The following is a 24,989-nucleotide window of genomic DNA, read 5'->3' on the forward strand; positions in this document are numbered from 1 at the left end:
TATTTGCTACAATACACATTTTGCGGTAGTTTCGTCATTACTGAATGGCCAGTAGATGGCAGGTTGGTAAAGATAAACAGTTGGGTGCAAAGCTGTAAAATTGGCAAGGTTTAAAGTTGTCCGTTTTCACTTATTATGTTTTGGGAAATTATATTGCATATAATTATGCTTTACATCTAACACCCAATAAAAAAAAAGAAATAAAACAAGCAAAAAAATAAAACTCTGTTCATGTTCGTGATAGAATATGCGTGTTAAAGTCATTTTTGTATAAAGTGCATTTTAATGTATTAAAAAAAAAGGAAGAAGAAAGGGATTGACATGGGACACACGCACGCGCACGGTCGTGCCCCAAAAAGAGTGCGCGCGTCGTATCCATAACAACGGAGTCAAACACAAAGTGCGTCTCACGCGCTGTTTCAAACATGGACCCTGCACCAGCATCCTACTACGGACCCCTGGATAAAAACAACCCCGTCCTGTCAGCTTTTCAAAGTGACCTAAAAGAGTTTAAAGCGCATATAAAGAAGCTTTCAGGCTCACCGAACTACGACTACCGATCCTACTCTAGAGGGTAAGAGATAAACACAGAAAAAAGGCTAAAAACTCGAATCTCATTGATATTTTGTAGTGCTTTGTGTTTTTGTATTACTTTATTGATGTTTAAGTATGCTTAAATAATATACAAAACATTTGTGTTAACTGACAGGTCCATTAAACTCTTTGAAACATGGAACAAGTTTAAATCTCGCCTTCCTCCCTCTTATTTCGAAGAGCACCTATTGCAAACAGCAGATTTCCTATTTGACTCCAAGGTAACTAAAAATTTGCATTTTCCCCCTTTTTTAACCACAGTTATAGGCTACCAGTTTGTTACAACAAATATGTTTTGCTAATGCACTCAATCTTCATCCATTATGTGACCCTGGACCACAAAACCAGGCATAAGGATCAATAAGAGACAATGAATAAATAAGCTTTCCATTAATGTATGGTTTGTTAGGATAGGGCAATATTTGGCTGAGATACAACTATTTGAAAATCTGGAATCTCAATATTTTGAAAAATCTAAACATTGAGAAAATCGCCTTTACAGTTGTCCAAATGAAGTTCTTAGCAATGCATATTACTAATCAAAAATTAAGTTTTGATATATTTACGTTAAGAAATTTACAAAACATCTTCATGGAACATGATCTTTACCTAATATCCTAATGATTTTTGGCATAAAAGAAAAATCGATCATTTTGACCCATACAATGTTGGCTATTGCTACAAATAAACCCGTGCTACTTATGACTGCTTTTGTGGTCCAGGGTCACATATAATCATATTTCCTTTATATAAATATTTTTCATCATGTACTATAAGCTTTACAGGCTTGCTCTCTGGCAAGGGTACAGACTTTATCTGCAGCAGTTTTGCACACTAAGCCTAGAAAGCATACGAGACGTGGAGCACTTCAAGCAGTCTTTCTTCTCAGATGGCTTTGATTCAAAAAGAGCCCGACTTACGGTTAGGGATCCTGCCTGAAATACATGTAATATTTTTGGTTTCGATATCAATTTCAATGACCTTTGAACTATGTATTTGTAGTTCCGTGCTCTTCAGGGAGAATGCCAGTGCATCTTCTATTTGGAGAAAGAGAGAGGTGCACTGCCAGACCAGAGTGGGGTTCAAAACCTGCTGAGCATCCTGGGATTTGTGCGCATTCTCATGCAGGCTGTTCTGCCTGATGAAAATTTATGCTGGATCCTCTACAATGGTACCTTCAGTAAGACCTCTGGATGTAGTATATCACACTGACAATAAATGGTGACTGTGACTTGTTTTCTGTATTTCCTCAGGCTCGTTACACATGTACAACATATGCAGATTCCTGATGTCAGCAGGCCATGCTTCACAGGTTCACAAAAACATGCCATTATCTATGATTTTTTGTATCACTTTTCAGAATATACAATATTATATTACATTTCTATGAATTAAATTCATTCATGTTTGGAGCAAGTACTCGATATATTTACGTATTTATTTGTTTGTATTTTTCACAAAACATATACTTTTTGTATATTATGGTTTGTTTTGAAGTCTTTTTTTTGTTTTTGTTCAGGTTTTAGAGTACTTACTATGGGCATGCACATGCCTAGAGACCTCTGCTCCTCTGTTGACTGCCAGCTTCCTGCCATGGAGGGCCACACTTTACTGTGCTGTGTGCGAATGTTATTTTCATGACTGTGCATCAGTTCAGGCAGAGGTGAGTTCACATCAAAACGCTAAATCAACTTAGATTTATGACTCAAGAGCCCATAGGCAATCTGTCCTTTTGCCTCCTGTTGTGCAATACTGTAGGTGTTTGCTCGCCGAGCCCTTGGCAAGATCAGTGAACTGGCCAAGCTGGAGGAGATGACTGGCTCCCAAGTGTCATTGGAGACCCAACAAGCTTATAAGGAGGCCACAGTAAAAGTGAGGAAATGCAGCCTAAATGAAACATGTTGTTGTTTTTATCGTTCTTGTATTATGACTACCATATTTTATTACTGTTATTGCTCCATTAATGGAGAGAAGCTTGCAGTGATGGTGTTTAAGCGTTCAGTATATGAGCCCCGAAGGAAACCGAAAGGCCTCTTCAGACCCAAACAGAAGAGCAATTTGAAAGAGCTACAGCTCGTGAGTATTCACTTTAATAATGTAGAATACATCTTTTTCTTAGTTCTTCTCTAATATCTTCTTTTTTACTCTTATTTGTCCCTTTATATCTCTCGGTAGACTCCATGGCCTCGCACACCAACTGGGCGTATCCTGATGGAGATGTTTGAGGGCAATGCTGCTCGGTTTCTGGCAGTGCTGGAAGCTCTACAGGACAGCTCTGTCAGGCCTCTGCAGACCGGATTGCCTGAAGAATTTGAGGTCCAGGATGTGGTGCTGGAGCTCATTTCGGCTGGGACTAGCTTGTTGTCTGGTACACTTTTTCGTCCTGTTTGCCTCAGTGCAACTAAATGTAACCTTTAAGGCTTGTTCACACCAAGGACGATAACTATAATGATAACAATAACTATAAAGTTGTAATAATTTTTCTAATACTACGAGAACAATGGAGTTCGCACCACAACTATAACAATAACAAAACAGATCAATAATAGCGTTGATATTACTTTCAGAACATTTTTCCAAGCTGTTGAATTTAAGCATTTAAAGTGACAGACCACAAAACTGCTGTGTGTGCTTATGATAAATAGAACATTATTGTGCACTGGTGTCAAGCTAATATAGTTATTGTTGTAAACAGGCCTTTAAATATCCCTTCTTTTGCAGGTTTTGGTGATTCTGATCACACTTTTGATGAGAGCCTGCCTCCCTCTGTAAATGCAGTCACTCCTACCTCCTCTCTCTTTGACACAGCTGTTGCTGGTGAGTGCTTGCATTTAATTTGCCATTTATTTTCCTTCCCTCTTATTTGCGTTTATGCATTATATGTTGCTCAGTGTCTTTGTTTTGTGTCTCCCAGGAAAGAGTAAGATTGCAGTAGATGCTGCGGTGAAGTTTGTGAAGCAGCTCTTCAGATATGAACAGTGGAGCACGTTCAGCTCGCTCTTTACAGCACTTATGTCAGCACTAGCTGTGAGTACATCTGTGATATGGCTTAAAATGTCAACCAGACTGCTATCTAGTTCTTTTTTCTTGTACTGTTCACAGAACATGGAAGGCCGCGCATTTAGGAAGTATGAGCTGGAACTGAGGATTTTGGAGGCTGTGGAGCGTTTGATGTCCACTCAAAGAGTTAAATTCATCATGAAAGATGCTGCTTTTGATGGTCAAGCCGGTACTAATCACATTATTTGATTCACTCATAGAAAAAGACAAGCAAATGATAAAAAAAATGTAAACAAAGTTGACTCAGGATTTATTTATTTATATTTTTGGGGTTATGCAAAATTCTTAAACCCAAAATGAACATCATCCCTCTTTTATTGTTTTATTCCCTTGCAGACAAGAACATTGTGGCAGCAATTATGACCGAAGAATTTTTCAATCTTATTCAGACACTTCATGCTTGTGTCTGCAGAACAGACAAGGTCAGGTCTTTCTCTTGCTGTCTCTGAAGAGTTCATGGAGCTGTCATAGGTAACCTGACAATATGTATGTTTGTCCAAATAGGATATCCAGCCAAATGCAGACTTGGTGTTGGACATTGTGCTCTTCTTTTGGGCTAAATGCAAAACTGTCTTTCAAAGAGCACAGTCGAGACACTATGAACCTGTGCGCTACCTGGGAAGGATGGCAAACCAAGACCAGGTTATTATAAAAAAAAACAGTAAATCTAAAATGCTTATTATGAGAGACTTTGCCAATTTTAAAAGCACCCTTACCAAAAAGTAGTATACTTCAAGTTTATTTTAGTAAGTATACTTAAGTAAAGTTCAAGTATATTTTTAAGTATACTTTATGTAGTAAGTATACAAATATCAGTGTACTAGTAGTATACTTGTAAGTGTACTATTTAAAGAAGTATACTAATAGCACACTTGAATAAACTTATTCGTAAGGGCAATCATGGAAGCGCTGCTTTATAACATTAGCTGTTGAATCCATAACATGTAAGTGTTTGTTTTTTGTGTTTTGTTCAATAGTGGGTGGAGACCCTCCTTTTGCTGTGTGAAGTGGCCCATGAGCACCAGCTGGCTGAAGTGGACTTCTTATTAGTGACTGAAATGACTCTGAGACTAGCCATGGTGCTGGAAAGCAGTGCGGACGCCCCACCACAGTCTGGGAGAAAGACAGGTACCATGTGCCACAAAGACGAGATTTCACACTGCAACAGTCTATATACAAATTATTGAACTATTACAACAGATGCTGTAAACATGAAAGATTCCCCAAAAATGTATCATGGTTTCCACAAATATAATACACAGCATAACTGTTTTCAACACTGATAATAATAAATGTTTCTTGAGCTTCACTTGAGCATATTAGAGTGATTTCTGAAGGATCATGTGATGCTAAAGACTGGAGGTAATGATGCTGAAAATTCAGCTTTGCCACCACAGGACAAAAATACATTTTAAAATATATTACAATAGAAATCAGTTATTTTAAATTGTAATAATATTTCACAGTATTACTGTTTTACTGATTTTGAATCAAATAAATGCAGCACAAGAAAACATTTTAAAATACTTACCCATCCCAAACTTTCAAACGATAGTTATTTTGCACTTTTAGTTATATATTTAGGCATTTTTCTTTGTGTTTTTCTTTCTGTAGCCACCACTGAAGATAGCAGCGAAGAGTCCATCCCTGTTAGAAAATCTGCAAGCTCGCTATTTATGGTATGTTGTCCCATGGGTAGAAATATAAGATAAACCCCTACTGAAAGTTCATGTTGTAGCATCATAAACGGTTCAGCGGCATCAGATTCAACATTTAGATTTTAAAGGGGTCATCGGATGCCCATTTTCCACAAGTTGATATGATTCTTTAGGGTCTTAATGAAAAGTCGATAACATACTTTGGTTAAAATTTTTCAATGGTAGTTTAAAAAACACCCTTTTTACCTTGTTAAAATCAGCTCTTTTCACAGCAACCCGTTTTGTTGCATTTCCCTTTAAATGCTAATGAGCTCTGCTCACCCCGCCCCTCTCTTCTGTTGGGTGACAAGCCGTCCTGTTTATTTTAGCCGCGAAACTTGCTAACTAGCACATTATTAGGAAAGGTGATTTGCAAAGATTCATAAAAAACCCTTATACTCACTTCATCTATAGGTGAAGCTGGATCACGAATGATTTGCGTGAACATAGATGCATTTAGGCAGATCGGGGGCACATTCCCTTCAAAAACAAAAGTAACGCTAATCCTCTGCGTCTTCAGCGGCTCAGATGTCGGGAGTAAATGACGACTGCTATGTTCATTATTACATCCAACAACAAAACACCTCAATCGCTTAGGAGCATTCTTGTCTACGTCCCTGCTCCGGCGTCGAAACAATGGCGGTCGGACTGTTCACAGCTCACTCATGGCAGTGCCAATCAACTATCGTGGGAGTGGCCTTGGTCTGTGTGACATCACACAGCCAAGAAGCTGAGAATGGCTTGATTTGAAAAAGGGGATATAATTTATAGAGATTAAAAAAATACCACTGGGTGGATTTTTATCATTATAGGGTGGTTGTGTACACACACTGCCAACACACATTAATGTTCAAACAACATGTAAAGGTGATCTTTGTATCCGATGACCCCTTTAAAGTGCCCCTATTATGGGTTAGGAAAGTTCGTGTTTTTGTTTTGGGAGTCCACAGCAACAGGTTGACATGCATGCAAGGTCAAAAAACATTTTCATTGTCTTATAATATGCATTTATTTTTACCTTATTTGCTCAATGATTCCCAAACGATTCGTTCAACGATTCATTTTTCCAAACCCCTCCTTTGCATGAAGCTAATCTGCGGTGATTGGTCCGGTGACCCAGTATGTTGTGATTGGTCTGCTGCATGCAGCACATGTGAGAAACGGAACGCCCATCAAGTTTTCCCAGGTCTGCGCACGCAACAAGTGGGCGGGCATAAATATGCTAATGTTTCATGTGGACATCAACATGAAACGGCTAAAGATTTGTTTTAAAAACGACTCGTTTCAGTGACTCCGAGTCGACTCTTTCTTTTGAGAGATAATAACTTTATACACTGTGCACTTTCAGATTTAAAACTTTGCAGGATGTTTTCATTCACTTAGAGAAAGCTGTGTTACACACTGCATGAAAGGTAATTTTCAAAAATCCATAATAGGGGCACTTTAAACAAGTAAAATTACCTTAGAATCTGAGATTGCATTCAAACCAACAAAATCTAATGCAGTTTTATGGAATTGTGTCAGGGTTTAACCATAATAAAACTATATTTTTAACATGTGTGCAGAGGTCCAGAAGTGAACAGCTGCAGACTGCATTGGATGTGGTGGAAAGAGGTGTGAAATGTGTGTCCAGAGGAAGGGCCAGGTCACTTTATGGGGGTTCTGCTGTCTTTGACGAGGTGTTCATGGAGGCAAGAACATACCAAGTTTTGCTTACTGCAACACAAGCTCTGTTACATCCTGTCACTGTTGATACAGTAAGCATGCTTTATAATATGTCACATTTATCTTAATCACAGAAGTTTTGTGACACTAAGAGTTCCAAGAGCAACAGAGTCCCAGAAAGCAGCAGTACCTCTGACCTTGCTGCTCTTTCCATGGATTTACACATGGAGTTGCTGGTCTTCCAGCACAGACTTGCTCTCAAACTATCTGATTCCTGGTCAGGTCAGAGAGACATGCAACCTTTCACCATATTAGTGAAACACATTTTTATGCATGTCACTGAATATGTCATATTTGTTCTGCTCAGATGAGATGAGTTTGATGGAGTTTAAGAAGTCACATGCTATTCAAGCACAGGCCTCAGAAACAAATAGACCTACAGGAGGTGAGTTTCAAAACAATGCAATATTAACATACTGGCACCAAAACAGGTAGTCAGTTTTACACAGATCTACTCTTTAACAGACTCTGCGGTACTTGAAAAAATCAAGAAGAACAAGATCTCTAAGTGTGTTTTCCTAGCGCAGAAGGCCCTGTTGGCATTCAGGAAAAACCAGATGAGCCGAGAGACCAAGAAAATACTTGAGGTCAGTATTTCAATTGGTGTCACAAGACATCAGCATAACATGATGTAAACTCTGTTTTCATCTCTCCAGGAGGCCATAACGCTAATGGAGAACGCTGAGCTTGAAGAGAGGAGGCTGGTTAGTTGTGCTTATGCTTCAGAGAACAATTTAGGAATGCCAGAGAAGAAACAGCCCCAGCCACCAGCCCCAATACTCCTCTCACGCTCCAACCTCTCCATGACCTTCAAACCTGCACCATACGCCCTTGAGGAGGAGGTTGTCATATCTTCTCTATAAGCATCACTTTGATATCTGTTGATTACCCTTTGAATTTATTCCTTGATGTTCAGGTGTAAATGCTGAAGAACGCAATTTACTATTATCCTGATCTAGGTTAGCTGGTACTGTATTTATGGAAGAGAAGCAGAGGGTGTCAACCTAAAAGTACGACTTAAAGACTGCTACTTGAGTGGGACTGGAGATATGGTAGGGTTAATGGCGTTTTGAAATATCAGATCATGTATTTACCTTCCTTACTTTTTTATTAATGTCCGTATTGTCTATTCATACTGAAATGTTTGTACCTGAAATTAAATTTGTGTTTCAACCAGATTCCTGCCAGAGGTGAACGTTTACTTCATGTAGACGGGTTGGAACCTGATAAGAAGTACATTTTTGCAGTGGCTGCTTTTAATGCTCAGGGTAAAATTTTGGGTGGTGCCATTGGAGAGACCACCAGGCCTCTACTTGCCTCCCTGCCTCTACCACTACTAACAACCTGGGCCCACATAGCTCAGGTAAATGGATCAAACTTTATTGTGTCCCATGCAAAATAGCCATCCACTTGATGTTAGGTTTTATATTGTTTAGGTAGCTTATCAGACAGCACTCTACTCCCTTGCCAAAAGAGCTTGTAATGAGCTTTGGAGCCACTTTACTCTTCCCCCAAACTCAAGTCCTGAGGGTCCAGAGCCAGAACAAGAAGCCTGTCTTGAAGGACTGGCTCAAACAAGGTTTAATTCGATATAATGTAATATAGTATAATATAATGTAAGATCATGTGTCTTATCAAATATTTGTTCTGTCATCTATTTTTATTTCATGTAGACTCCGCCCAAAGACCCTGCAGCTTTCTTCTCCTCTCCTCCAGCAGCTGTTTTTTTTCACCATCTTCATTCAGACAGATATTCACATTCAAGAGGGGGCACTATTCTGTGACAGTCTCTGTGATGGAGGGCCTTTGATCTGGGGCCAGGTTAGTGAACAAAGTGACTAAGATGAAATCAGCTTTATAGTGGGTTATATACTGCATTTAATCACAGCTCATGATAATACAGCCCAGTCTTTCTCAAGTAATTCATCCTTGTAAAGCTGATCTGTCTGCACATCCATCGCAGGAGGCCAGGCTTGCAGAGTGTGAACGGATGCTGGTGGCCACTGATCTTGCTCTGCACCTCAATGACAGCAGTGGTGCCCTGCAGGCTGTAGTGAGCTGTTACGGCCTTCTCACTCCGTTAATCTTCAACCAGATCCCTTCTGAGCCTGTTATAGAGGTGGCTACTTTTATAAATGTTCTTGATAACAATAACATATCAGGAGTTCCATAATTTCATGAGCAAATCAGCTGTTTATATGATGGCTTTGCCATAGCAAAGGTGCATCTGCGTGTTTCAGGTGCTGTTAAAGTGCTTTACGGTGCTGCTGGAGATTCCAGAAGTCCTCAAGCAGAAACGGCCCGTTGCCGCCACAGAGTCCCTGCAACACATGGTCGCCTGTATGACATATTATTTAGCCAAGGTAGTAATTACATTTACTGCTCACCTGTTAAGAAAGAATATGTAAGGAAGAAGTCTTTTGTATCATTCTAAATATCTTTACTGTCACTTTTTCTCAATTTAATGTGTCCTTGCTGAATAAAAGTATACATATTTTCTTCTTAAAAAAAGAAAAAAGAAAAAAAAAACGTATTGACCTCAAACTTTGATCCATTTCTGTGTGCTTTTAGAGCTTGTGCTCCACTCAGGAGAGCCGTATGGCATCATCTGTGTTTGAGCTGGGAATGAAGCTTCTTCAGGAGATCAATGAGCCCCCACAGCAACCTGCCAAAAAAACATCATCAGTGGAGCTGGATGGGGTTTGTGATGTCTTGTTTATCATAGACCCTCTGTGCTGCTTTAATAAATATTAATGTCAGTGCATGTGTGTTCGATTTTCAGAAGAAGGCAGCTTCCATCCATGATGTGGGGCCAAGTGAGCAGCTAAATGTTTTAGAGGCCATTGTCATGAAAACCATGCATACAGAAACATTAGGAAACCATGATGCCACTTCCTGCAACAAAACAGGTCCTTCTTTTTTCTCATATCTTAGATCAGGAAGCCAATGTTTAAACAAAAAAAATAGTAAACAATCAGTACAAAGTATGTTATATGGCCTTTGATGCAGGGTCAGATGGATGTGAGCTTACTGGAGAGGAAGACCCTGTTGTACTCTACATGGTGATTGAAAACAGCCCCCTCCAGCATGCCTTTAAAGAGGGTATAACAAAAAAACACATATAGAAAAAATCTGATTCACTGAATGAGGTGTCATACACTCATTTTGTATGTTTGCATCTAGTGATGAAGTTCAAGCAGAAGTCTTGTTTTCTGGAGTTTGTTGCGCACTTGCTCCAGAAAGCCCTGCTAGAAGATGAGCTGGATCTTGTGTTGCAGTGGGAGCAGAACATCTTGAACTGGCTTAGCAGGTGTGTTTTTGTGTAGTCCATGCTTGCAATGAGTGTGTAGGTGTTTTGAGTTACATTTCTTTGCTTTCTGTAATATTTCTAGACGTGATGAGGCTTTGTTCGGGCTAAAGAAGAACTCAGGTCTACCAGGGGAGGAGTTTAAAGACTTCACAACCTCTGTAATTGAGTACAATACCAAAGTAAGCTTCTGTTTCATAAAATGTGTTAACATATTGCGACACATTTGCACAAATTAAATGCATGTTCTCTTTCAGTTTATAAATACTCTTTGAATCTATGTTTCAGAAACAAAAAGATGGCACATTTTGGGATGGCAGGAAGTTGCTACAGAAGAAAATTCTGATTGCATTCAAGAGCCAAAACTCTCAAAAGTAAAACAATATTCAGCCCAGCTTGCAAAACAGTGAAATATTAAATCTTTAAAATCTATTTTTAAAGTGTAGTCGTGTACACTAACATTCAGTAGTTTGGATTCTGTAATTTTTTTTTTTTTATATTTTTTAAATGTATGCATTTTTTTTTATCAAAATGCAATGTAAAAACAGTAATATTGTGAAATATTATAATAAGAACTGTTTTCTATTTGAATATATTTTCAATTTTAATTCATTCCGGTGATAGCAAAGCTGAATTTTCACCAGCCATTACTCCAATCTTCAGTGTCACATGATCCTTTAGAAATAGTATTATAAAGTATTAATTTCTTTAAAAAAATATCTTACTGACCCCAAACGTTTGAACTGTAGTGTATGTGATTATATCTTTAGAACTTTATCTGTATTTACTGTTGTGTCCCTCAGAGAGGTCAGAGCTGTGGACATCCTGCTAAAAAAAAAAAATCTTACTGACCCCAAACGTTTGAACTGTAGTGTATGTGATTATATCTTTAGAACTTTATCTGTATTTGCTGTTGTGTCCCTCAGAGAGGTCAGAGCTGTGGACATCCTGCTAAGTCAACTGGCTACTCTTATCAGAAGACATCAACGCCGCTGGAAGCTAAGGCAGATGCGCACTGAGGATTCACTGTGGCGTTGCCATGTTAATCTGAGTCTGGCTTGTGCCAACCTAGGCCTGCTGAGGAGGAACCTGGGACCACCAAAGCTCTGGTACTCAGATCTAACAGCAAAAGTGAAAACCAAATAATGCCAAATAATACATTGTGATGTCAGTTTGGGTCTTCAACCTCAAGCTCATCTTAATATCAAGACTTTTTTTCTGTTCTGTTAATACCTTTTGATTATTATTTTCTCTGGACCTGTTCGATTGAAACTTGAGCTTTTTTCCATCCTTTCCAGTTTCAGCCATCTTTCGCAGTCTTTGTTTTCTCTGGCTCACTGTGGAATGCTGATTATGTGGAAGAACGTTCCACAGCACATAAGGCCACCTGAACTGACTCTTCCACATCCCAAAGCTGTACCCCGTCCTAGACGCCGTGCTCACAAAAAGGAAGTGAAGCACAAAGTTAAAGATACTAATCAAGGTAGGTTAAAGTCCCTTTAGCATGACAGCTCTACACTGTTGTGATGGAATCTACACTGTTGTTCACTGTTGTCTCCAGTGTCACATGATCCTTCAGAAATCATTCTAATATGCTGATTTGGTTCTTATGAAACATTTCTAATTATCATTGTTGAAAGCAGTTTTTTTAGGATTCTTACTGACCCTAACCTTTGAATGGTAGTGTAGATCATTACATGTAGATGCAGTATATGATTGTCCTAATTTACACTACATCCTCAGAAGAACCAAATAGCAGTGACGAGGAGTTCAACTCTGCAGAAAGTGATGTTGAAGGTGAAGTGAACTTTCAGCACACCCACGACCCTAAAGCTGACGGCACTCCTGCTCATCAAACCACATCTCAGTTACTGGACACACTCAACAAAGCCTCTGTACACATGCGCAGAGCTATGGTAAATGCAATTTTATTTTAATAGCCCTAATTTGCCATGCTCTTTATCTTGCGATTCTAGCGACAACATCTCCCATTTTTTTCCACAAGGTGCTGGCACATCGGTGGGGTCACTGGACAACTTTACAATGGGCGTGTCGGACTCTCTGGGACCAATCCAGCACATTGGGCCTGATGTTAGAGCGAACCCAAGGCCCGGATGCCCATGCCGGATGGCTGACGATAGAGCAGCTATATACAGTGATCACTCCCCTACTAGTACTGGCCTCAGATCTTCTCATGGACATGATGGAGAAGCTGAAGGTTAATCCACATCGCCTCTGTGCATTTGTTCTCAAACTTATTGACTTAAAGGCCCACTGTCCAACACATTGTTCAAAGGCCCTCTAAATAATAAAAGGGGGGGGATATCATTTCAGTTTTAATTTGATTTAATTTTATTTAGGATTTTGAGTCAGATAATTAAAACGATTCATACTAATTATTTTATTAAATTAAATTAATTAAATATTATTACTTTTTTTCAGTCATCCTGCAGCTCCCTTAAAAGTTACTTGATAATGATTGGTCATTTGCACCATTCTGCAGTCAAATATTCTTAAAATGACAGCTAAACTGTAAAGATATCTTTCATATTTGTTTTCTTTTTATTCTGTAGCTGTGGAATGTTTATGATGATCAAGATGTAGAGCTTGAGGCCAGCCTGTACTTCTCTGCTCCAGTGGATGACGGGACAGTTATAGATTTGCGCTGGCTGAGGACTCTGGTTCTGCACACATTAGAGCTTCTTTACTATCAGGCCAAGTGGGAGAATCTCGCCCACCTCGCCCTACTTTTCAATACATATACTAGGTATGCTATTATCTCACTGATGCTGGTGTAGCATTAATTTGTATACTTGCTGAAAGTAAACAAGTAATTGAAATGTTCATGAATATAATTTCTCTTGCAAAAGTGTATTGAAATGCAGTGCATCATGGGTTTCAGGGAGCGCTACTCTCACATGGTAACACCTGTTCTGGTGCATGCACAGAGGAGGTTGTTGGACAGGATCAGCTGTTTCGGGGGCCCTCCAGCCCCTCAACCTCACTTCACCTACACTGAGATGATCTCTGGAGAGAAGGTAGACAGAAATGATCACATACACATCATTTTGATTAACTTTTACAAGAGCTGCTTAAAATTTTGAGTTCACAGCCTGTTCAATGCAAACCTTTATAATGGATATTCCAGTTCATTAGAGTTGGAAAAATGTCTACATTTTGTAACTGACGTCCATAGGTGACATGCAGGAATTATGCAAGCAGACAGTTACTGTTTCCCTGTGGAGGAGGTCATATTATGATCACTGACCCAGAGCCCAAGAAAATTGCAGGTACAAAAAAGGGTTGCCAGGACCCATTTATTTTCTGATTAATTTACCATTTTGTGCATTTTGCATGTCATATTTGTATAATGACCCAAATGTATAATTAATTTTTTAAAAAGACCATATTTAAGTCTTACGTGTGTGCTTTATAATTTACTGAAGATGTGAAGAGAGCCATGTGTCTGGTGTGTGTACCGTTGGATGTAGAGGACACACTGCAGTGTTTCAGAGAGACTCTGGAGAAAAGACATCACACACTGCTGACCTTTCAGCACAGCCGAACTCTACTCCTGCTGCTATTGGCGGACACACAGCACTGTAAGTCTTACACACGCCACTAAGTTTGGGGTCAGTACATTTTTTTCTTGAAAGAATTTAATTGTTATATTTAGCAAGGACACATTCAATTTATCAAAAGTGACAATAAAGACATTTGTAATTTCAATTCCTCAAAGAATCCTGAAACAAGTGTTTTCAACATGGATAATAATCATGATGAGCACCAAATTGGCATATTATATTTTTGATCAAATAATCAGCCTTGGTGAGCATAAGAGACTTAAAAAAATAATCTGACAAACCCCAAACTTATTTAATGAAACATATGTTAAATATAACAAATTATTTTATTTTTAGGCCTTGTCCTCCCTCTGGAATTTCTAATAGTTTTTTAGAATGGTGGTTTTCAATTTGTGAGCAAAAGAAGGTCTGTGGTGAACATTACTTGACGAGAGTTTCATATTAAATGATATATAAATTAGAAAAAGTTAAAACCACAAAACTTATTTTACTTCTAAATTGAAACCTGCTATTTTGAAAACCATTTTGGGAACTCATGGCATTCAAAGTCTCTTCTGTGTTTTAGGGCTTCAAACTATAATATACAATTATATATGCTATAACTCTACTTTGTTTACACTTTCAATCACACCCTTTATATGTGGCCTCAGCATATGTTGAGGTGCCATTCTCTAAAGAGAACAGCGGCATTCTGCAGGGAAAAGTGGAGTTCAGCATGGCAGCCAGCACCCTGCCAGGCATCAGCCCTCCAGACCTGTCTGCAGAAGACTTCAGCTCTTTGGGCTCCATTTACAGCACCACCCTGCCTCCAACACAGCTCCAGACTGTTTTCTCTTCCTACAACAATTCTATTAGTGAGAACCGATCTGAACTTTGACATCTTGCAAGCAGAATTTGTTCAAGAACAAGCTTTTGCAGTACAGATATGTTTTTGTTGTTTTATGCAGAATATCTTCAAGCAAATAAGTACAACTTCCTCCAGGTGCAAGCTCTCCATGAACTTGGAAACTTGCATTTCTACAATGGAAATCGAAAGTATGATGTGTTCACTGCATTATTTTCCTGCTTTAATTATTATTCATTAAAGAAGTTGTACTGTATATGTTTACACTACCTTTTAGAAAATTGTGGTTGCTAAGATTTTTTAATGTTTGTGAAAGAAAGGTTGCATTTATTTGATCAAAAATACCTTGAAATGAAGCAATATTGTGAAACTATCATTGGTCAACTAACTTTTCTATTTGAATATATTTTAAAATGCCATTTATTTCTGTGATGGCAAAGCTGAATTTTCAGCAGTCATTACTTGTCATAAGTCTTCAGTGCCACATGATCCTTCAGAAATTGTGCTGCTTAATATCTTTGTGCATACATTTCAGAATTATTTGATGAATAGAAAGTTCAAAAGAACAGCGGGTTTTTTTTAATAGAAATCTTTTGTAACATTATACATTTCTGTACTGTTATTTACTGTTATGGTCAATTTAATGCATCCTTGCCAAATAAAACTTAATTTCTGTAAAATAAATCTTACTGACCACAAACATTTGAACAGCAGTGTAGGTAATCAGATGTTTTGATTTCACACCATATAAGGACAAAAAAAGCATTTTTTTTAATTAATATGTGTTTGTTTGTGTCTAGATCCGCACACTCTTTCTGGAGTAAGGCTTTGGACTGTGCTCTGCAAAGCTCTGGAGTTCTGGAATCTTGGGATGGTGACTCATGGGGCAGCAGCTCCTCTCAGGAAACCCTGCGGCATGCTGGGATATGGGGCTGTCTTCAGGGAGCTTTGCTTTCAGCCAGGATTGCACAGTAAGTGAGAAACCATAAAGCGTATTTGTGACTTTGCTTCATTACAGCAGTATGATTTCCCCTCTAATGACAGGCACATCCTGACTTCCAACATCGATCAGCGCACAAAGTGCTGCCTTCTCTCTGGCAAACTCTTCAAGGTGAGAACTGAGTCACTTTTCGTAGAGTTGAAAAAGTAGTGTTTTGAACTCAGCTAATGAGGAATTATGACCAGCAGCACCCATGTCAACACTCAGAATTTAATAAGGTCATACGCTCCGCAGTGCCTACTGATGGCCTCTATGCCCCATCCGATAATGGACCTGTCCTACTCCACGTACTCTGTGGAGACGGAGCTGATCCCAGGTATCGACCTCTTCTCTGAGCCAGATCGGGGGAATCTTGGCATCACTGTTGCCAGTTTGTCTTTTGTCTGCCACTGGCTGTATACCTCAGGACACCTTCTCAAGGTACCAGAGCAACACTCATTGACACTTATATTAAGATGGTTACATTTGTGCATTTTACGGTTGATGTCTGATCTTAATATTCAACACATCGTACTGCTTATTTCAGGTTCTTCCTGTGCTGGCTCTGTACCTGTATATTGCCAGAACGGTGTGTCGGGATCTACACCTCACTGTCACATGCAGAATACTGAAGGTTTGAAAGACATTGTTGTCTGTTGTAAATCTTGTAAATCTGTGTTTCATTGAATGTATTTGTCTATTTGTGACTTATGGGTTTATATTAAGTTTGTTTGTGTATACAGGTAAAGGTATTGACAGAGTTGGGGGCCTTCACTCAGGCATTTAAAGAACTCAGCAGTCTCACAATTGGCAAGGAAATCCCTGTACCTCATGCAGGCCACCACAGAGTGGAGAAGCCATCTTGGGTAAAGCAGCATAAACAATAAAAAAAATACCCAGTTGACAAAAGCAATACATGCAATTATTTTCTTTACAGTAAAGGGTAGAGTTGATATGTTTCTTTATTACCAAATCAGCATATTAGAAAGATTTCTGAAGTATCATGTGACACTGAAGACTGGAGTAATGGCTGCTAAAATATTCACATTGAATCCCACAGGCAAAGGAAATATTTAATGAAGGGAACCCGCTGTTGGATCCTTCCAATCTTCGAGTAAGTTTACCTGTTTTTACACATGTACATCAAGTCATTGACAACATACTGTATTGTTTGTAAAAAGCATAATGCTTTGTGTGATCTTTTTCTCAGGTTATGGAGGAAGTGGTTAATAGGAGGCCATGTAAAGACATTGTGGCTCTTTATGGCTCAAGATTGACCAGGCAGCTCCTGATGGCCAGAGTTAATCTCATCTTGGCTATATGTAGCACTATACATGACCTGCCTGAGCCACTGACTCCAGGTATCATTTCAGTACTATCTTATTATGGGCAATTACAGATTATAAATCTTCATAACACATTACTGAATTATTTTCTTTAACCCACAGAGTTATCCGAATCTCAGGAGAAACGCTCTAGCACTTCCTGTTTGCCTGATGTCTCCAGCAGTGACGAGTCCAAGGGTCTCCAGCTCAGTGCCAGGAAACTCACATTAGGAGAATTCAAGGTGCTCCATTTTACGGTTAAAGCTTTCCAACTTTCATTTCTGTTAAATTGTTCTTCCAGATCTAGGCCTATAAAAGCATTTTAACATTATTTGACCCTATAGCATTAATAGCTGTAAAGTATAAAGTTATAAACACAAATATAAATGCATCCAGCGAATGCCAAGAACATAATGTCTCTTTATTGCCCCTTCCAGGCCATTCTTTTAAAAGAAGCACATGCTCTGGTTAGTCCAGAGCTCTTCACCCCGCATCCTCTGAGCACCGATCCTGAAGAAATGGAGCTGGCAGTGGAGATCAGACTGTTAATGTCCAATATCAACATGCAACAGGGCAGAATGTCTGCCAGGTAGTACAGAAACTTAAATCTTGAGGAAAAATGCATTCTTGTGAAATTGTGTGGGTGTCTATATGAACACTACTGTTACAAAGCTTGGGATCAGTGTGATTTTTTTTAAGAAACTAGTAGTTTTATTCAGCAAGGATGCATCAGTTTATTCAGAAAATATGAGTAAATACTTTTATAATGTTCCAAATAAATGCTGTTTAAATTCACTGTTTAAATACATCAGGATTTCCACAAAAATATGAAGCAGCAGGCTTTAGCAATATTACTGTTTTTTATCAAATAAATGCAGTCTTGGTGGGCATATGAGCATATGAAACTTTCAAAAACATTAAAAAACCTAACTTTTTATGGTATTGTATGTCCCTGGGGATGCATGCTTGTCTGTATGTTTGAGTCCATTCTAAATCTAAACATCTTTCCTCTCTATTGTAGTGCAGATCTGTCAGTGTCTGTTTTGAGGCTCCTCCAGAGGTCTCCTGTGTTTCAAAGTGATTTCCGCCCTCTGCCTCCTCCCGGACCACCCTCCTCTGCTCTCAGACGACCCAGAGCCAAAGCACATCAGGTAATAATCAACCTCTGATTTACTAACATAAATTCAGTGCTTAATTCAGATCTTGAGTCAGTTTAATTAGACTTTTATCTCTCTGTCTTTTTCTCTGCAGACAAGCTTCCGGGACGCAAAGTCTGTTCTCGATCTCCATAGCGGAGATGTTCCAGAAGAAGTGGAAGCGAGAGAACGCATGGATCTCCTTTTCTGGCTGCGCTGTAGGCTGGCGGTACTTCGCTCCCTCATAGGCCATATCCCTGGAACTGCAATCTGCTCTGGTTAGCTGCTTTGCAAAGTTTAATGTGGTGTAAATGTTGCTGGATGTAACTGTTATTTGGTGTTTTTTGACCACTTGTGCTTGTTTGTGCAGGTGCGGACAGCAGTACAGAGGCGCTTCGACTGCTGAAAGAGGGTCTGGAGGAGGCCGAGGCCTGGGGAGACCCTGACACTAAAGCCCTGCTGCTCCTACAAGGTGTCCAACTCAACACACACCGTGGCAGACCCAGAGAAGACAGTACGTCCATGCTGCAGGTCAGTAGTTTGTCATGACAGTTGATTTTGATTTAGTGCTATCTGACTCTTTCTGTTGGCTGATGTGTGTCATGTGTGTCTGTTTAGGAGATTGTGAGTTTGTTATCTGGCCGCAGTGCTCTATCTCTGCGCTCTCAAATGACTCTAGCTGAGGCTGTGTTACTTCTTAGTGAGCTGAGAGGAACAGGAAGCCAGACTCTCCACCTGCTCACACAGAAACTACTGCAGCAACAGGTTTTTGATATTATTATGCTCAAAATGTTTGTTGAAGCATGACACAAGTAGATATTCATGTGAACTTAACCTTTGTTGTTATCTAAAATGTGTTAAGACAGTAAAAATTTGATAAAGATTTATAGCTCCCAGATTAGGTCATTTTGAACATATACAAACAACAATATTAAATTTATGTTTTACATATTTTATAGTGGTAATAATGTTCTTTGTTTTCAGCTCTGTGCCTTTGGAGAGTCCATAAGTCTCAAAAAAGGAGGCGAGGTGGAACTACTAGCTGACCTAAAGAATATTTATCTTCCACAGCTTCCCCTGCTGGCAAAGACAACCATGCGGATTGGTATGACAAGAGCAAAAAGGCAGAACTGTATAGATATTCCTCTAACATTCTGGTTAGGGGTTTGTTCTAAATATAACTCTTAAGTATTAAATAAAACTGCAGTTAATTCAGCTGCTTAACATACAGAAATTTTGTTTTGTAAATTGCCTTGGGTGTGCTATTTGTTTTTTTTAAATGTTATATTTTGTTTGTTTCGTTTCGTTTTTTCTGTTTTTTTGTTTTTGTTTTTGTTTTTGTTCCGTGATCTTCTGGTCTTCTTTATTAGTTGTCATTGCTCTTGTCTTGACATTTATTTAAGCATTTCATTTACACAGAATCAAATGTCAAACCAAAACAATTCTTTTGCTAAGCCATGGCTATTTCTTTCTAAAAATGGCTCAGCAGATGCTGTTATGATGAATATTGATTCTGTCTGTTCTAGGTCACTCTTTGGCATTGCAGGCTTTGTCAAGTTCCTCTGAGGGAGGTGAGGAACCCTGGAGGCCCTTAATATCTGCTCAGGAAGTTCTGCAGTGTGCGCTCAGCATCTCTCAGGCCTCTGCCAACAGAGACCGCCTGCTGGAGGCTGATATCCTGTACTGTACAGGTGACCAGTAGGGAGTAATCTTTATATCTAGCATCTTCTCTTGTGAACCAGTACTAATTGTAGATGGTCGATCTTTTGTGGCTGCAGGAGTGGTGGGCAGACATCTCATTTCCATGCAAAAATCTGATCCCCAGAAAGTCCTAGAGGCCTTTTTTGGGTGTTTAACCACATTTAACCATACACTTAGCCAAAGCTTGCGGTAAGTTGTTTTACTAAAGTTCTCCTCTAATTCTGTTCAAACATGACTCACATTTTTATGCATGTGTGTATTTCAGGTTGACACATACTTGCTACCTGGAAATGGCATTGATATACTTGCAAGAGTGCGAGCAGATTATCTCATCCTCTGAAAATCTGACTCCAGCACCTGACGAGACCAGAAAGGTGCTGTGAAATGTGACAGAGTTTGAGAATAACAGTAGAGTACTTCTGTAATATTTATGTATATTTATGTGTTGTTTCCTTAGGAAACAGTCAGAGAGACCTGCCTTCTGCTCTGCTGGATTTGTTTGAGGATAGCTTTAAAGGTCTGTAAGGACATCATCCACACATCTGTATGAAGTGTGTTCAATATAAATGATTTATCCTTGTTCTATCCTTTTGTTTTCCAGACATCAGAAATTATTGGCAAATGTGGCCATTTGCACGGATTCACTGGAATTACTGAAGGCCCTGTACCCCTTTCCTCAATAAAAGCCCTGCCTGACTTTGCATTGAATGATCTCTTCCACCCCTGTGGTAAACTTTAACCCAAAATCACTGCACAGTGCACACATTGCAAAAATTCTGTATTTATTTTTGTATTAGACATAGGATTTCAAGTCTTGTATTGGATTCAAATTGGTGTCATTTTAAATCAATTTAATGCATGTACATGTGCGGATCGCATTGGCAGGGGGGCTAGAAAATGCTGAGAACTGTATCACCAGTCCTGAGGCATTCATGGATGCTGAGCATGAGATAAACAGCAGGAAATGCTCTCAGCTGACCTGGGTTCATATGTCCCGCTACTACATGCACTTAATCAACCTGCTACAGGTCTCTTCACAACCAGGTACAGGAAAAATAACTCTATTAAACTAGGGTTTTTTTATTCAGTTCATTCAACAATTAATAAATCTAAACTCTGAAAAACGTTGTACTGTATATATGTTTTTATGTAATGATGGTGATGCTTTTTATGTAATTATGTAATGGTGGCTGTGTTATTCAGGAGCAGTGCAGGGTGTTGATGGGCTGTTGTCCATGTCCGGTGATCCTAAACTTGCTCTCAGACTCTCCCAGTTACACACCTTCTTTAGCCATCACCAACCCTCTTACAGAGAGCAGTGGGCCGTTCCTGATCCCCCTGCAGCTCTAATACTGAGGCATCAGAGAATACAGGTTTCTATTCACACATGCATTCCCTTATCACCAAAAGATAACAGAAAATATAAAATCATTATTGTTGTCTCTCTCCTAACTCCTGCCAGCATGACCAGCCATTGTCAGATATTTACCCCTGGGCCAGCACTGACATGCAGGAACTGAGCATCCAGTGGTACAGACCCATGTCAGAGGACAGCACGGTAATCAGACCTTCCGAGTTTTTACAAATTATTTGAACTCATGTTTTTTTTTCTTTTAGTTATTTAGAGTAAGTTTTTGAAACTATCTGTCCTTTATTTAAATTAAATGGTTCTCTCTGTAATAAATATCAGTTCCTGAGCAGAGTTCTATTTGATCTCTTTAGATTCTGCTTCTCTTCGCTGTAAATAATGTTCCTCTATCAGCAATGAGCCCTATTGCAGACGCAGTGGCAGCACTACAGGCTGAACAGAGAGCGATCTGTTTAGACAGGTAGATTTTGTTTATCTATACAAAGACAAACCTTATTTTGTGTTGGATACACATACTGTTTTTACAGAGTGCATTATTGTCAGCAAGGGGACCGTGGTTTAGATTGACCCCTCTCTTTTTGTCTGTTTGATTTAAGTGGTAGTTAATTGAGTTTTGTTTACTCTTATTGCTCCATCCAGGCTGAAAGCTGTTCATGCACTTCTGAACACAGCATGTGTAGAGGTTGATGGGCATGTTTCACCGTCCACCAGCTCAGCCTCCTCCTCCAGCCCAAAAGAAAAGGAGCAGAACAGAACAGCTACGTCCACCCCTCACCAACAGGTGTCTCCGAGTCCTAAATCACCATGTTGTACTTTTGCACTAATCCTAAATGTAGAGCACACTGAATTTACCGCTCTGTCATTCATCTACAATGGTTTCTTTTAGGAAATGCTTTTGGAGAAAATTACACACATCTGCTCTGAGATCAGGAATTTACTGAAGTCTGATTTCAATTTAGCACCCATCACAGAGGTAAAGTGTTACACTGTCATTTCTTTTCTAAATAGTGTTTATTTATAGTGTTTAATTTATATACTATTATAGTATTTAATATTTTTCATTTTAGTTTAATTTTATGTGCTTTTTTATTCAGTTTTTTTTTATACATTTCGATTTAGCTTGAATTTATCTTTATTTCAGTTTTAGTCATTTAAAACTTAAACTTTCAGTTAGATACCAAGGCAGCATTTCAAATTATTAAAGTTGTTTAGGTTTTTCATCTAATATTAATTTCATTTTAATTTCAACTAAAACATTTTAATAACAACACAGATTCTAAACGTATTATGACTGAAAAAAAAACCTCCTGACAGATGTGTGCGTGTATGATTTTGTCACAAATATGTGGTTGTACCCATGCAGATTCCCTTTGACCCAAGCATGCAGACTCTTCTGAACCTGGAACGCTGCTTTAATCCTGCAACAGGTGGCACACTGCAAGATACAGCCCTCATAACGTGGCTCCTCTCTCTTCTGAGATAAAACCCACAGCCTTGATCTCTAGATTGATGAGATAAAACAAAATACCCCAACTACACATATTTAATATGCTATAAAAAATTCAATGTTTTATTTAACACCAAATAAAGAGGACAGCACTAAAACATGTATTAATTTATTTGTTTCTGTTATGTTTTTTTTTTTTTTTACATTTTTACATCAACATACTCTTCATAATTCCCTTCCCTTCAGTTCCCTTTTAATACTGTAGCTCAGCTGATGTAGGATATTTCATTCAGTCATATCTGAAGTATAACAGGTGTTTTAGTGCTTGGTAATGCTTTGTTAGTGCTGCTTTGGGTGATTTATGATTGGTTGAGCCAGGCTGAACGGAGGTTGAGTAGGATCTGCACGTCACTGGGGCCCAGCTTATAGACTCCCAGCTCATTGAGCGCCGACTCTGGACTGGGCTGCTGATGGTTCAGAATGCCCTCATCTTCCTCTGACTGCTTCAGCACATCACAGAACAGCAGTGCCGGGCCGACCTTAAGAGTTAGGATGATGCAGGCCTCCTTCACACTGAGACAAGGAAACAGAAATTAGAATCAGGTTTTTCTAAATATTAGCTCTGATTAAACACACTTACTGTTTGAAGAAGTTTTCAGGTCTCTTGCAGTAGTGTCCAAAAAGAGAGAAGAGGTTTCTGGTCATATCGTATTGAAGCTGTGCCGCCCCGCCTTCATTGAAATGGTTATACAGGATCAGCTAAGGGTGAGAGCAAAAAAACAGATATACAACACACTCCAACAAACTACTGTATGCAGATTTGAAGTACAGTTAATCCTGACTCTCTTTCTTTAACCATTCTACGTTTTTACATTTGATTTTGAGGCTTAAAGATACACTACCATTAAAAAGTTTGGGGTCAGTAAGAAAAAAAAAAAAAAAAGAAGAAATTAATGCTTTTATTCAATGAGGATGCTTTTAACTGATCAAAAGTGACAGTATTTGTAATAATATTTCAGAATATTACTGTTTATACTGTAGTTTTGATGATAGAAATGCAGCCTTGTTGAGTATAGGAGACTACTTTCAAAAACATTTGATAAATCTTACCAAATTGAAACTTTTCAACATTAGTGTCAGCATTAGCTAATCCACATTAGTTTATGGTAAATTAAATTTTAACAGTGAAAAAGTTGAAGCAAGAGACTGACGTCTTCGTAGATGAAGCTGTCGAGTCTCTCGGCGAGGCCCTGCCAGAACATCTGAAACAGAGGAAGACACAACATCTGCTGCAGCTGGAGCAGGTGATCCCTCAGGCAAAGCATCATGGGACATGCAGAGCTGGATAATGACATAGTGGCTTGATCGCTCTGTGATGGCAAGGAGATCCACCTGAAATAGTCCAGATTCACTTCAGACACTTACAATTCAAAACCTGGTACAGAAAGTGCCCTGATAATAATTCCACTATGTCACCATGCCTCCAGCTACCCAGCGATCACTGCTCAGATTGAACTAATTTTCTAGTTTCCTAATTTCAGAGAACTAAAGAGCCATTTAGGGGTTCTTGAGGCCTAAAACTAAACATGGACAAAAAGCACATCCTCATAAGGCATTGTTTAAACTTTCTGTTAACGCAACTGTTTTTAGGTTATTCCCACCCATACCTGTCCTTGCAGTATGGCTGTGCCTTTTCTTTAACGTCTCTCATGACTGCATCCAGTAATCGTCCCAGCATGTCTCCTCGTAGCCTTTCCAGCAGGGCCAACAGGGCCTCAAACAAAGATCCTTCCAGAGAGGCCAGACGCCCCGTCTCTGTGGCTCCAAGAGGACCTAGGATCTCCTCGCCATCTGACACTGCAGCCTGCTGCAACTGTAAGAAGAACTGAGAGAAAACAAAAGGAAAGTGATTTTGTGCACGTATGTGTTTCTGTTCTCAATCAAGACTTTGAAAAAATATTTTATAATTCTATTTATTAATGGGTCAAGGATGAATAAGAGGGTACAAAACTAAAATAAGGTAGAATCTTAAAAAAGTCTTACAAATGTACTATTTGTATTCATGTAGACTTAATACTTTTATTTATTTTTCTAATTTTAAATAAATTACATTTAATAATGCTAAAAATGTAATGTGGTTTAACCATTATTAAAAGGAATATTTAGCTCATATTGAATACACGTGAATGTACAGTACACACTATTTTTTTTTATATATTTT

The 24,989-nt window shown here is 38.9% G+C and overlaps 2 protein-coding genes across 2 annotated transcripts in view; one reads left to right on the top strand and one right to left on the bottom strand.

Moving 5' to 3' along the window:
- The first annotated feature begins 425 nt into the window (after positions 1 to 425).
- Positions 426 to 22,933, top strand: cfap54 (cilia and flagella associated 54). Its single transcript, XM_016495992.1, has 69 exons — positions 426 to 574; positions 710 to 815; positions 1,372 to 1,515; positions 1,597 to 1,765; positions 1,848 to 1,906; positions 2,114 to 2,257; positions 2,353 to 2,466; positions 2,569 to 2,670; positions 2,770 to 2,962; positions 3,316 to 3,411; positions 3,509 to 3,621; positions 3,697 to 3,814; positions 3,991 to 4,076; positions 4,159 to 4,296; positions 4,632 to 4,782; positions 5,269 to 5,333; positions 6,917 to 7,042; positions 7,151 to 7,298; positions 7,384 to 7,461; positions 7,542 to 7,663; positions 7,733 to 7,918; positions 8,036 to 8,128; positions 8,254 to 8,439; positions 8,513 to 8,655; positions 8,750 to 8,897; positions 9,040 to 9,195; positions 9,317 to 9,439; positions 9,648 to 9,776; positions 9,862 to 9,985; positions 10,086 to 10,178; positions 10,260 to 10,386; positions 10,469 to 10,565; positions 10,672 to 10,757; positions 11,310 to 11,492; positions 11,682 to 11,866; positions 12,127 to 12,299; positions 12,389 to 12,601; positions 12,957 to 13,150; positions 13,286 to 13,421; positions 13,580 to 13,673; positions 13,830 to 13,985; positions 14,618 to 14,821; positions 14,915 to 15,002; positions 15,612 to 15,782; positions 15,856 to 15,922; positions 16,046 to 16,231; positions 16,338 to 16,424; positions 16,534 to 16,656; positions 16,851 to 16,904; positions 17,001 to 17,151; positions 17,239 to 17,357; positions 17,553 to 17,704; positions 18,137 to 18,266; positions 18,367 to 18,529; positions 18,622 to 18,782; positions 18,870 to 19,016; positions 19,236 to 19,356; positions 19,778 to 19,942; positions 20,030 to 20,141; positions 20,218 to 20,326; positions 20,410 to 20,469; positions 20,554 to 20,680; positions 20,838 to 20,996; positions 21,156 to 21,325; positions 21,415 to 21,510; positions 21,675 to 21,781; positions 21,961 to 22,102; positions 22,208 to 22,294; positions 22,685 to 22,933. The coding sequence occupies exons 1-69, from the start codon at positions 426 to 428 to the stop codon at positions 22,802 to 22,804; spliced, it is 9,024 nt and encodes a 3,007-aa protein (XP_016351478.1). The 3' UTR covers positions 22,805 to 22,933.
- Positions 22,934 to 22,965: 32 nt separating this feature from the next.
- LOC107695894 (RAD50-interacting protein 1-like) overlaps positions 22,966 to 24,989 on the bottom strand; it is a 7,509-nt gene continuing 5,485 nt past the window's right edge. The window contains exons 10-13 of the mRNA XM_016495993.1: positions 24,436 to 24,653; positions 23,980 to 24,160; positions 23,409 to 23,527; positions 22,966 to 23,341 (exon numbers count right to left, since the gene is read on the bottom strand). Coding sequence (XP_016351479.1) covers positions 23,128 to 23,341; positions 23,409 to 23,527; positions 23,980 to 24,160; positions 24,436 to 24,653 — 732 coding nt within the window. The 3' untranslated portion in view covers positions 22,966 to 23,127. The remainder of the gene's footprint in view (positions 23,342 to 23,408; positions 23,528 to 23,979; positions 24,161 to 24,435; positions 24,654 to 24,989) is intronic.

This window comes from Sinocyclocheilus anshuiensis, unplaced genomic scaffold (genome assembly GCF_001515605.1).
Source record: "Sinocyclocheilus anshuiensis isolate Anshui unplaced genomic scaffold, SAMN03320099.WGS_v1.1 scaffold538, whole genome shotgun sequence".
Taxonomy (NCBI): Eukaryota; Metazoa; Chordata; class Actinopteri; order Cypriniformes; family Cyprinidae; genus Sinocyclocheilus; species Sinocyclocheilus anshuiensis.

Excerpts from the sequence above, each read along its gene's own strand:
- cfap54 (XM_016495992.1), top strand. The coding sequence starts at position 426 with ATGGACCCTGCACCAGCATCCTACTACGGACCCCTGGATAAAAACAAC. Across the intron at positions 11,493-11,681 it reads CTGGGACCACCAAAGCTCTG|TTTCAGCCATCTTTCGCAGT; the intron begins GTACTCAGATCT and ends CATCCTTTCCAG. Across the intron at positions 20,142-20,217 it reads ACACTTAGCCAAAGCTTGCG|GTTGACACATACTTGCTACC; the intron begins GTAAGTTGTTTT and ends TGTGTATTTCAG.